We start from the raw sequence: 13580 nt of genomic DNA on the forward strand, positions 1-13580 counted from the left end.
AATCAGACTCCCTCAATGACCAAACCATTCCTTGGGTGCACCCGTTCATGCCCAACAAAATGGCGCCTCTGATCCCCCTCCACTTTCTTCTTCAGATTTCTGGAAGGTCAACAGATCTTTAAACGATGTATCTTTCATCAGCGGTGGGTCGAATTACGTTCATCCTCAGGTGCGCCTCACTGCGCCAGTCTTATAAATAGCTTTGGGGCCTGCCCCTTGTGGATAATGGGCCGCCTGCATGCAATTGTTGCGTTCAGTCGCATATCGAGATCCCTCAAGGAAATTTATACTGTGTGCGCGAAACTGTACCATGATATCGCAAGCTACGGTGTTCTTCGATGCTAGCACACGACACGGGTATCAACAGGGTAAGGAGGACGGCGCTGTTACGAATTATCCTGAAGCGCCCGGGTTATCCCTGCTGCGGCTTATCTGATCCTACTAGTCTGACCGGCCGTCTGGGACAAGACAGGCTAAGCAAGGGATGGATCGTTCGGCCCACAAAGAGCTCTCCACCATCAAATTTCTTCCAAAACTGGTGAAACACCTCAACCCATTCGCTGTCCACTCGACCCGTTTGAAAAATTTCTCCAGCCCCTTCCTCCGTCATGATCGAGCGAGATGACGGGACGTAAACAAGGTATTAACCAGTTATATTATGCCCTGTACGGAGAGATTTGCGTATAGTGATCTCCAAAGGACGACAACTTCTCAAGCTGGCTTAGACACTGCTTTACAATTTTCCTCAACAAATTCTGCCCATTTCCTTTAGAACAAAATGCAAAGGATCGACGGTGCTACAAAGCAAGCAAAAGTCGGGATATCCCTCAGCTGACGCCACCATGCACAATAATTCCTGCATACCAGCCTCTGACACCTGACGGGTATCTTCCCTTCCTTCCCGTCATACTGGCGATTCCCAGATAGAGCCCCTTGCGAGACAAACAGCGTCAAAGACTTCGCACCACTGCCCACTCCCTCACTCATGGAGTACGCGTAAGATGGAAGTCTGATCTCTTCTCCTGCCCTAGCGGCCAGAAGTTGAGCTGAGTCTTCGATTCCACATCGGTCACCACCGGCTTGCAGCGGCTTCTTCCCCAGTCTTGATTAATACATACGGAGTATTAACAGAATCCGATCGTCAACTAGCATCCAGGCTAATGTTCTGTCGAACAGCCTATGACAGTTCTAGAACTCGCCCCAACTCCGATTTAAACTAGTGCTCTTAGTGTTCTTTAGCGAAGCTACAAGTGCTCCACGTAATTTGCTTTTTTAATAAGGTGTCCTTGGTCTGACGAGGCTCGGGTTCCGGACCCGCGCAGACGACTTGCCGCTGTTGGTTATTTTGCTTTAACAGAAGGGGGCTACAAAAGTACTGTACCTTAGCCAGAAGGATCGTAAATATCGGTAGAGATATACTCCGTTTCCAAGGGAGGCTATTCATCCTTGGCGGTATTTCCAATATGACCAAACTGTGTGCGATCTTGGCTGTTGCCAACTTGCTACAACCCTGCCGCTGGCCTGTACGGAGGGCCATCCACAAATTTTGGGTATCACTCTTAGTATCAGTCCTTATTGCTGCCCAGTGACTCATGACGTCTAAATCGGCAACCGGTATCCGACGTCCAGCCGTGACTCTCGGTCGTTGCCGAGCCTCTCTCATAACCCCCGAGTGTGTGGGGGTGTGCTCAGGCCTCAGTCATCGAGATTCACTCCGCGCGGGGTACAGCGTACAGCGTACAACGACACCCTTAGGTATTAATGTGAGCTTCTGGTCTACTCTCCTCAATCGGGTAATTCGCCGAAGTTTTGCCTAGACTTGACGTAAATGTTTCCCAATCATGGGCTTCTACTACTGTAGGATCTCTCTTTCCCTGCCTAATTAGATTATACATGACATCTTGTCCCGAAAGCATAACTCTACTGGGTTTGCATTTCCGATGTAGGTTATTATAGTTTGGTAAGCTCGGATGTCTCCCGATGAGCCATCCGATGGACTCTGTACTTGCTTTACCAGCCCTAAGTCTCTTCACTCCAACTACTTCATCGTACACGACGGTCTCCACTTGTACCGCTCCTCCACCTAACTTGAGCAGGTGACTTTCACCCCGCATCCACTTGAAAGAAAAGTGGAGTATGATAACTTGTTGTGGAGTAGAAGATTAGATTACTGAAGGTATGATGTGCTGGAGTACAAATCGGGAAGTATTTTCCAAGGATATGGTATGGGCAAGGTGGGTTCGGCTATTGTGGGAATTGGATCTAATCAGTGATTTTATCTGCTCCCCCGCGGTTGACTATTCTATACCTGTGTATTTCAGAGCGTATATTGCTTGATATTTCGTACACAGTGGACTGGCTGTATTGTAGCAAAGGTATCCCTGGTAAACTTCTATATCACTAATGCCATGGTGTCAAATTCAAATTAGATGGTTAGAGGGGCTCTGTTGTTCTGCATTTTAACACGACACAGGTCAGAAATTAGAGTCAATCAGTTCATATAGTCCTCTAGCAAATCAGTATGTGTCATTCTAGCATATAGAGCCTCCGTGGTTGTAACAGCGTCCGTGCCGTCGTTGGTGAAGCCACAATCATTGATATAGGCTCTAGAATATTCATGAGTAGGTCCCTCTCGCAGTTCAGTTCAGGCTAGCCTGATGATCCTGATCCATTTTTCATGGGTTGACCTGTCTCTTCAGGCATATATCTGATTTTCGGTGTCTTTGATCCATGTGTATCTCATTCACGTTAGTCGAGATCGCAAAGTTAGTTTGATCGTTAACATCCTTTCGGCTAATACTGTCGATTCCCGGTTTCGGGATATCTAGCAAATCTGTTTAATGGGGATTTTTCGGACAATTCCAGCTCCCAAATCTTTTTGTTTGAACTTCGATGATACGGTGTAGCATGAAGATTATCTCTGCTGAATGAGATGTCCAGTCAAAGAAGTAACGGAAATACTGAATCAATTAATACATTCCATCTATCAAAACAGTGGGAAAAGATCCTACCTTTGATTCATTACTTAGTTGTAAAAAAACATCACGTAAAACTGTCTGTGGCTATTCCCTATACCACCATGTTAGTCTTTTAGTTCTCTGCTGCTTGCTTATTGGCACTATAGCCAGATGTATTAGTGACTGTGTAAAGTATTCAAGTTTATATATGGGACATACCTATAGATAAGCATTTGCTGATAACTGCTGCCATCTTGCTTTTCGATTCTAGAATGACCAAATTCGTTGCTAGGTCTGAAGGTTCTCGATGTTCTGGATCGTCATCCTGTACTCGTCAGACCATCATGATATACAGAAAATGAGCCTCTCATAAGCGACTACAGAGGCATCGAAGACCAAGGTATCATCGGCTCATCGCTAGCAGTAACACTGTCAAAGTATCTCAACAGGCTTCTTTTCGAATAATGCACGGCAAATCGTATCTGATATTCCCGCACTTTCGCGTACATATCAATGGTCTTGATCTTCAACGCATGGTGAAACTCCACTTGATCATCTAATCTGATAGATGTGAGCATATACAACAAGAGATCTGTAGGGGTGTCGTCAACATCGTCAGGCAGAGCACGAGGGCATGGGACAATTAGATCATTGACCAGCAAGTGCTTCAAAAGAACTAAGATTTCTGGATGCACCTCCGTTTTTGCGTTCGTCGATTGCTGACACTCTGTCCAAGTTGATGGTAGAGGATCTTATAAGAAGCGATAGAGTTGGGAGTCTTTGGGAGCATTAGTAGAACCCCTCTTGATTCTTGTCGCTAGTATTGTGAGCAAGATAGTATTTATTCTTGTTCGAATCAAGGCTTCATTCTGGTCAGCGTTTCTAAGCACCAAATCGTAGTCCACTAAGGTAGATCCTTCATGAATTAGCTGGATATAAGCTTTTGTCGTAGCCCATGCACTCACATAAATCGAGACAGGGTGTCTCTGCCAGACCAAGGCTTGTAAAATCGGTTGCCAGAGTTCTTAATTATCATCAAGTATGAACGCAAGCCTTTAGCGGCGCGAGGGCTCCTAGGAACGAAGCCAAAATCCTGAAGTTGATCTTCTGATCTTCTTAAGCAGAAGTTCAAACCAAATTTCGATCTTTGGTGGTATTTGAGGTTCAATTCCATGAAGCGATGGCACATGAGGCCGATTTGAAATATCCAACAACGGCCACGTTAGATTGCTCTTGTCGCGATGCACTATAACCACCAGTTGACTGAGATGTTCCGGTTTGACTGGGAACTAGAACGACCATATCTTTCTAGAATGGCTTGAGTTGATTCACCTTCCAACTTATCTTTTTGCATGTCCATCAGCATTCTCTATTTTGCTGGGTTGAGTTTCCAGCATTGAGCTAATGTGTGGCCTTATGTTGAAAAAATGCTCGCAAGTTAGTTACTAGACGATGAATGCGCAGTGCTATTGAAGTCTAGTGTTAGATCTTCATAGTGTGCACTTCGCCTTCGCATTCCTTGCTATCCTTAATCAGGATGGCAACCGGCATTTCCGGCTTGGGTTATAGAGGCGGGCGATCGAAGCACTAACGCTGGGCACAATTATAGAAGAGTGCCTATCGCTAGCATCGATCGCAAGCCAGGCCATCATACGACCGAGGGTACAAATCTGCCTGAAACTGAAGATATACAGCGGGCTGTAGCAGTGCATCGAATCATGTCCTAGCTGTGGGCTTTTTCCATGGAGGACATAAGCATCCACATATGTGGCAAGGGTCCAATATAACCCTAATTTCAGAGACATGTCGATTAGGAAAGCAGAGTCACCTACTAACATGCTCAACTGCTCTGCAATGTGAATAGGTCCTTGACTGTCAGGTCGTCGATTGGCACATCTTCCAGTTCTTCTTGAAGATACCTAGGCCCAAATTTCAACATAATTCCGTGAGGTGGCTTCTATTCGATTACGCCGCTAATTGCAAAGTGCCCTTGGCGAATATTGAAGCACGCTCCATCTAGAACTTTTCGAACTGCTCTTTGTAGGGGAAGACATTGAGCTCTCGCACCGTCTGAGCCAATATGTGGAGCTGTCTTCAAGGATGTTTAACTTCGCGGAGCACAGTGCCTCCACGAACTCCACGTTCTTCAGATTTCCATTCAGGACATCTTCCGCGTCGAGGTCGACGCATGATTTGGTCAATTGGTAACTCGGCTGTCCAAGGCTTTGGCCAATTAGAGGAGCTTCTTGGGTACGACCTCACATAAACATAGCAGCCATGGTGGCAGAAGTTGTCATGCTTACCATAAACTTCTCCCGAAGGGAGCATTCGCTCCCTTCGCCAGACGCTAGGCAATTGCAGCAAGCACCGCCGTACACTTTAAAAAGAGGCGGACACAACACACTCATCGTAGGGACGACAACTCTTGAGGCACTTTCTACACGGGGCACTCGCCACAAAGCCGCGCCGGTAGAGGACATACGCGCTTTTGTTGTTTTTGTTCGTAAGCTTGATAGTAGTACCGCTACTGCTCGACGCGCCCATAGCACACAAACTCCAGTAGCAGTCTGTAGCTTCCAGTCAAGGTGGACATGCTCACAGTCTAGTGTAAGTGCTGCCAAGAAGTCACATAGCGCCATATTTACCAGATCCTCGTCTGGATATTCATAGCTGTTGATAGTCCCTTGAAATTCGAATATACTTCCGTTCGACAGTTGAGGAACCAGTTGGAGGGATGCAAATTAAACCGGGCCTTACCCCAGAGATCGTGAAAGCCACGGGATCAGTATAACACTTTTGCAGGACTTCGGTCCCCTCAGAGCCCATAATGACTTTCTTCTATCTCTATATCTTGTCTGGCTTCCGAAAGTTGAGTAGACCAAGCCAAAAAATTTGCTGCTCAGTATGGGCTATGTATACTCAGGATGCAAATAATCTCTGCGGCACTGCAGCTCTGTACTCTGTTTTCGATTGCTTTTGTCTACTCAGTGGTGTCCGGGGTGAGGAGTCGAGAGCAGGTCATATTAGTCACTGTAGAGATCAGGAACAGTAGGTAAACAGTTGAGGAAATATCAAAATGAGAAGGCCATCTCGGCCGCCTTTAGTAATGCTCTTTGTTTAGTGGTAGCCTTTTATAAAGGGCTTTCAAAAGCTACTCTCGGTATACCTCTGTTCTTGTCCGAGTACCAGATAAATAGCCATAGGCAACTTACCATCTACTACGGGAACGGCGAGAAAGTCATCAACTTGCAATCATTCGAAAGGGAATTCAGCTGGCGCCTTTCTGAAAGAGCGAACTATGGGAAGATCATAGTAAAACGTATTGCCTCTCTCACCGAAACTCTTCGGGGTTCACCAGTGAAGACCCTTATGGTGATGCGCACATTATCCATATAAGGCTGAAATAGGGATGTCAGCCCTACTGGATTAGTAGACAGGCTGTCCTACGTATTTAGCATTAATACAGCAGGGCGTCTGGTCTCTTGACAGCGAGTGAGGAATGCGGTCAGTTCCGCCATGGTATATCTATTAGGTGGAAATACCTTGTTAGACAATTGGGCGAATATGAAAAGCAGAACCCTTTTCAACACAGCTGTCAGCCAATTAACCGCCCTCGGATTACCTCTAACGTATAAGAACTACCTGTACCAGCCACCTCCTGTGCAATCAGCACCTGGAGAAGACTGATTAACAGGGCCTCGAGGCTCTCTTCATCGAGCAGGGCTATATCTTCCCGGGTCGACCAGATAGTGAGTCCGGCCGCCCGCAACGCCTGAAGATAACCCGCAGGGTTCTCCAACGGGCCTGTAAGTTTCCTTGTACTTAGTACGAGTGTACTTAGGACTCACGCTGAGACGATCATGAAAGTTGGTGTTTCGATCAGTTGTAGGCACGCGCGCAACGAAAAGCATAATGTCGTCGTAAGGAAAGCTTCACTTAGGAAGAAATAAGATTTTGTCCAGTGTCATCACTCTACAGTTTTTCTTCAGTAGCCCTGGTATGCTTCATTTTCTTCTCTCATGTGACAGTAAATGATCTTTCCCTTTGCAGGTCTAACAAAGGATGTCAATATTGTGAGTGCTTCTCAGCTTGCAGCGCTTCTGTGGAAAAGACATCAGATCAGAAGGAGCGTATGGCATGGGAGCCGTTCTCCCTTGTCTTCTGCAAAACATCTTTAAGTTTGATAGTGTCTGCCAGTCGTAAGGCTTAGATAAATCCTCATATGTTCCATCGATATGATAAACATAGCTCAATGACCTTCAGGACACGCATCTAGGTCAAGATACGACTGTTTAGTCGGGTCGAAAGAGGAACATAAAACTCAGAAGCAAGTGCTAGGCTATAGGCCGAAGCCGTGGGAAAGTCCCTAGCAAGCAAGCAGGCAAAAAGCAGAAGACATCGAAGCTATTCACTTTTTGCCGATTGAGAGGCTTCCTTTTTCGGGTACATAGGTCGGCGTTGGCTGGTAGTTCGTATAGATGCTTAGCCCAGACGCCTCAGGGATGGGCAGACGTAAAGAATTGACTCCAACAAGAATACAATGCGCAGGCTTCTGCACAACAGAATCTTCACAAAGATACGCTATTAGCTCAGAGAGCTCAGCATCTCAACAACAGGAAGATTGCTCGCGTTCTTCAACGAGTTGTCATAGAAGAGTGTGTAATCTGCACGACCTTGTACTCGTTTCTTCTTTGTCGTTGGGCCATCTTAAGGGTCTCATGGTCAGGTCACTAAAAAAATACACATTTATGTATAGACTACCCAGAATAATGCCTCAACGGCCTTGTAGAACAGACTGCTGCCCTGCAGCTCTCTGTAGGGCAATTCCAGTGGCAAGACCTGCGGTTGTTGCCCTTAGCCCTCAATTGTACCAAGTCAGCCCCCTCTAAATGCCTAGGTTTTTACCGACACCGGCTGGTATCCATGAAGTCAGTAAACGATATCCCAGCAGCAAATATGGTAGTCGGTTTCGGCTTGTGAGGTTAAACAACACACTTCCAATATCCGGCATGCAATGCAGGCACTAAAATTGCCGCATCCAACCCTTATCGACATTTTATGTCGATGTCTGGGTCGCTAGATGAGGATTTATCCATATACCTTAGTAACTAGGGCAAGCCAGGAGTCACATGTGATGTGTCTTGCCTTTTTGGCCTCCACGATTATCAGCTGACTTGCTGGGCCTTCGTGCCTATTATACCAAGTCGAATAATCTGACTCTCCAATTATAACGACCTTTTCAGGCGAGAATAGAGTCGAATGCAGTGTAAAACCCCAGGCGCATCATTTGAGTTTGGTGGACAAGTTAGTCCGTTCCCAGTTCCGTCACGGTTATGCTGTTGTAAGCCCTTCTAGTTTCGAAGACGCAGACTCATAAGCATTGGCTAAAAGAGCAATAACAATGATCGCCTGAAGGCCTAGGGAATATGTTAGGTAGGTGGCTGGATGATAAATTGACCTAAGCCAAAGCAATGCAGAGGGCTTAAGAGGTCTGTATCCTGTAAAGTCTTTGACTACACGGATGATCAATCAATATGTCATACCGTTTTAGATAGGATAGCTTACCTAGCGTTGCGGGAACTGGAATTCCCCAGGATGGGATGTTCATTGGCACCGGTGTCTTTGGGATTCCAAAGTCTCTTTCAACATCCTCCATACTCAGGTTGCTGACCTGGAAACTACCCTCTGTCCGGTTTGCTAGACCACTAGAACCTCAAAGACTTCTTCTTTGAGCTCAAGAATTCGTGGCAAAAGCTGGACAAGAGCTTGCACCCGCGGGCTGGGAGAAACAACATGCTACCATCCAATTCAATGTCCCAGATTTGCTGCAAATGATTGAGATCCCAGCGTAACATAACTATAGTAGGTTAGCAATGAGTTGAGAACTACCAAAATTAAGCAATTCTCTGAAGAAGGCGCCTCTGGCTTTGCATATACAGAGCTGGCCCGCATAGGAAGATGCAGAGCAGTACCCCCAAGCTACCAGTCCCAAATATGCATCCGATGCACCCAATCTTTCAGGCCACATACTATCTGGTCGATTCTATCATCAAATACAGGACGGATGAACCAATTTGTCGACGCAGGAAAAGATTTTGTGTACCACAACCATGCTGTACATATCCATTCCATCAGACAAAAGTGCTATGTTGCAGAAGACAGAGTTGTTGAAACTTGTCACTGGATACTACTGGCGGTTGACGATCCTCATCTTCGGCCACGGTGGCTACGAAATATGCAGGTTCGGCATTGTGTTCCACCATAATATCCGTGAGGTTTCTATCATTTAAGGCCCTCTTGCCATATCTTTGTTTTTATGTGTGGCCCACCACACGAAGCATGCCAGATAGTCCAAGAGGATGTATGTGGGAAACTGTTTAAAGTCGACGGTTGGTGGTTTTCCGTATGGCGAGGGTAAATTGGTGTATCCTATCGCTTTTCCCTTATTAGCTTGCATGACCCCTACTTGAAGTTTGCTTGATGACCCTGATCCAGGATAGGTATTAACAAGCCAGGACGTAGTTCGAGCGCTCCCTTCGCCTATTAGGGCATAATACCCCTTGTATACTAGCGTCCAATGCTGTCCGTTGAATAATCTGTTTTGACAGCAGACACCAAACTTTTGCCCCCGGGGATAGTATAGTGTATATCTACTTGAACTTCTCAAATCTCAATACCGGCAAAATACCGCCAACTGAAGCATGTTAGCTCAGGGGAAGAGCGGTAATTTTTCACGTGACCTGCAGAATTTGATAAAAAGCTAACGTTTCACAGCCGGGCTCATAACCCGGAGGTACGATTATCCTTCATCACAGCCAATCACAATCCGATTCCTAACGAACAATAGGTCCCTGGATCGAAACCAGGACATGCTATCCTATCTTTTTTTTTTTCCTCAGTGGAGCTTTGACTTCCTCCAAGGATATCCTTCCAGTTTTGGAAGCTCAAGATGCCCCGAGGCTTCGAGCACTGTGACTGTCTGCTTTTTTTCCTGAAGAAAAGGAATTATGAGGAGTAGAATGATGGGTCTGGTTGGTTCTTCAATGGGAATGTTCGTTATGATTGGAATTCCGCTTAGAGCCGTTGGATAAAGGAATATACCAGATCGAGCAGTACTATTATGGATCAGTTTTGGTATCTGAGATGTACCAAGACTCATAGATCCCGGTTTGATAGGCTCCAGAATGAAGAGGAAGAGGAAGGTTAAGATTAGAAAGTGGAGTGGTCGATAGAAGCTGTGGGCTGGATGATGTAGTATGAGTCCTGGGAATGAGATAGTAGTATTACTTGTTTTTCAATACGGAATAAATATGGGAATGCAACAGGGAGAATGGACTGTAGAAAAGATTGAATCGACTGTATTCACAATCCATCAATTCATGGTGCGATACTATCAACAGTGAAAATAATGCACATCAACGCATCCTTGCCATATGATATCGGCGAAGTGCAGGATAATTAGCTGCCTAACCCACAATAGCCAACACCATCCAAGTCACTCTTCCCTCTTGACGAGCGCCACTGGAGCAATAAACTGATGCTTCCCTCGAACCAGATAATAGACCGATGCAAAGGCGATCACTCCCACATACATAACCACACTCCAATTCATCGACTTACTATCAACAGATGCAGTGAGGGGAAAAAAAGAAAAGACGAAGATCGGGAATAGAAATAGCAAAGATGCAATATTGATGGCCATACCGAAAGAGCCGAGGGACCATCTCCGGGGAGGAAGCGGCTCGCCTCGGATTCGTTGAAGAACGACGCATCCAATAGAAAGTATATAAGCAGACATCAAAGAAGTAATTGTAAGAGACACTATGGCCTGAAGAGCAACAGTGGAGCCGATGTTGATCAAAGAGAGGAGAATAGTCACTGCAAGAGAGACCATCACTGAGTTTAGAGGGATGTGCCATCCCGGTGTGACCTATTCGAATTCACCATGTCAGCTCTTCATGTCGGACTCAATGTAATAACATCCAAGTATGCCGTCGAAGGGAACGTACATAGGAGAAGAAGGATGAGAATGGGAGCCCTCCATCTCTCGCAAAAGACCACAGCTGCCGGGATGCTGTTGCCACCTCTGTGATAGTACTAGCTGTCAACGTCACTATCAAAATAGCGGTCATTGTATTCGCGGCCGTATAACTGTTTGTGGTGTTGTAGAATATTTGTATGAACGGAAAACCAGTTGGGCTGGCGAGGATGCTGTTAACATCGCCCATAGTGAAACACAGCGTAATAATCATGATGAGGCCCAGAACACCGTTGACACCAATAGAAGCCATCATTGCCTTTGGTAATGTTCTGGACGCGTCCTTAATTTCTTCAGCTGTTCCTGTAATTTAGCTACTTTCATATACATAGTCAACGTCACTTACACATGTGCACAGAGCAATCATATCCGATCATAGAGGTAATGGTAGTCGACAGGCCGACCAGTGTCGCAGTACCAGGGCTTTTCCATCCTCCTCCGTTGTTGAATTCAGTAAAGACAGCTTTGGGGTTATTCCGGGGAGCAAGCACCCACAAAGGGATGATAATCGCAAACAACCCGATGACATGGAGGATCAAAATCAACCCTTCTACCATGGGCAAGTTCTTAGCTAGAAAGGTATTGAAAAGAATAGAAAATGTTGTAATCGCTATTATAAATAAAGTGCCGTGCCAACGTTGAAAGTCATACGTCGAATCATTGAGCACAATGAGGCCTTGGATGATGGTGCCAGCAAGAAATGCAATGGATACAATAGCGCACTGCCATCCCATTGCGCAGAGCCAGCCTAATGTCGTTAGCTACTTGATGACTGAGGATGGACCTTGACATCAATACCCGTGATATAGCTCAGGAACTTCTGGTATCTGCGAGGAGCGAACTCGGATACCCAATGATACTGACCCCCAGATGTCGGAGCCCTGTTAGAATGAGGTCAGCTTGAGCCCTCTGAATAGTAATGAAGCGACCATGGAGCACACATTGACGCCATCTCAGCTATGCTGGCAAATACAAGGGTGAACCCCAATGAAACAATAATAAAACCCCATATTAAGCCAGCAGTTCCACCGTCGGTTAAGCCAGCACTCAACAACCTGGCCAGCAATTAGTTGTACGAACAATGCCAGGAAGGTCAGAGAAATATACGTTAGTATGACTTCCCAAGTGGATATCAATGTGCAACCGAACCCAACAATTGAAACAAATCGAAAATTCCTCTAAACTATCGGTGTCAGTACTATACATGGATCGACATGGACAGACTCACCCGCAGAACTTGAACCCGGCCCAAAACATTCATATCTTTTTGATCTGCTATAGTGCCCATATACTTGGGCTCAACAAGGCCTTTCGTGGCATATCCACCCTCGGAGATGCCGAATGCCTCAGTTTCATGTTTAAGGCCAGCAGCATGTGCCATGGCGCAGACACATCTAGATTTGCCGATAGGGCGAAGGTCCAGTTAGTACATGAGGATCTTTCGAGGGTAATGGAAGATATTCTATCATAGTAGGGATGAACCCCGTCTCGTGCGAGGGGGAGTAATTGTTTTCGCTAAACGAGGCTAAATCAATATTCTCGAGTCTGCGGGCCAATGTGAAAGACATAGTTCCAGCCATGTGGGACAGCAAGATTCAAAAGAAAAAAGGAGGAATGCATGAGCTCGTCATCCTGACCGCCGATGCCTGCGAGGCGCGGCATTATGTGGCATGTTGATCGCTGGGTGCTGATTATTGTTTCTGAGTTTATTTCCCATTTCGCAGGCGCCTTACATGTGCCTGCGTTTGCTCAAGCATGGCATCGGACCCTCGAGTATGAGCTTCAAAGGTAACCAAATCTTTCTTCTCTTGTAAACGGCTATCCACAGAGGGATATCGCAGAGTATCCTCCGAACCTCGGGGTTGGTCAATGTACAACATGCTGACGAGCTCCTTGGAGAGAATAAATGCTAATTTACCCCCACGTCCGAAGTCGCATGTCGGGTGTCAGCTCATGTGTGACCGTCGGGATCGTCACTAATCTAAGATTGGTTATTTTCGGTGTTTGCGTGCGTCGACTATTGACCCAGTGGAAAGCCAAAACATCGATCACGAGCTTTATCGCTTAATATGGACCGAATGGTGCTGATCGTGCACGGAAACCCCCTTGACTGAGCTTAAGCGTGAGCCTGGACCACACTGAAACGATCCTCCACGAGCAAAGTCCTGCATACCGTACCTGATCAAACAGTATCTTCCTCCTGGCGTCAATCACAGACAGTGTAGCTCTGTGGCGTCTGGTTGGTATCCCCGAACTCAAAGGAAATAGGGAGAGAAGGGTCGGTCTTGGCTTAGGTTTGTGATGATATTTTCAAGGATAAAATGTCTGAGCTTGCCGAACCCTCGTTCGACTCTGTGGATCTGATTCGAGCGGCGAGACCCAATCGTAATTACTGCGGGTGATCGACCAAGATAATCGTGTCAGCTGTTAGGCACGATGCTTTTTCGAGGGTCATCACATATCCCACCCTGGCTCTGACGCCTGGTTGGCCCTAAGACTGGCCAGAACACATAACCGAGGAAAAAGTAAAAAACAAAAAGGAATTTTTAATAAAAAAGCCTCATTCTTGTAGTCATCGCGTAGTA

General features: G+C 46.1%; 2 protein-coding genes and 1 non-coding gene across 3 annotated transcripts; 2 read left to right on the top strand and 1 right to left on the bottom strand.

The window, feature by feature from the left end:
* Positions 1 to 9067: 9067 nt before the first annotated feature.
* Positions 9068 to 9504, top strand: F9C07_1982 (uncharacterized protein; the record flags this gene model as incomplete). The annotated part of the gene is made up of 3 exons (XM_071508542.1): positions 9068 to 9227; positions 9341 to 9371; positions 9453 to 9504. 3 exons carry the CDS (start codon positions 9068 to 9070, stop codon positions 9502 to 9504), a joined length of 243 nt encoding a protein of 80 aa, XP_071364044.1.
* Positions 9505 to 9655: 151 nt separating this feature from the next.
* On the top strand, positions 9656 to 9832 carry F9C07_t10. The gene has a single exon. It is a non-coding gene; the product is annotated as a tRNA-Glu (tRNA).
* A 620-nt stretch (positions 9833 to 10452) lies between these two features.
* F9C07_1981 (putative GABA permease) lies at positions 10453 to 12376 on the bottom strand (the record flags this gene model as incomplete). The annotated part of the gene is made up of 7 exons (XM_071508541.1): positions 10453 to 10887; positions 10967 to 11292; positions 11342 to 11743; positions 11794 to 11876; positions 11937 to 12050; positions 12103 to 12173; positions 12224 to 12376. The coding sequence occupies 7 exons, from the start codon at positions 12374 to 12376 to the stop codon at positions 10453 to 10455; spliced, it is 1584 nt and encodes a 527-aa protein (XP_071364045.1).
* Between the last annotated feature and the right edge of the window lie 1204 nt (positions 12377 to 13580).

Source organism: Aspergillus flavus, chromosome 2 (genome assembly GCF_009017415.1).
Source record: "Aspergillus flavus chromosome 2, complete sequence".
NCBI classification, from domain to species: Eukaryota; Fungi; Ascomycota; class Eurotiomycetes; order Eurotiales; family Aspergillaceae; genus Aspergillus; species Aspergillus flavus.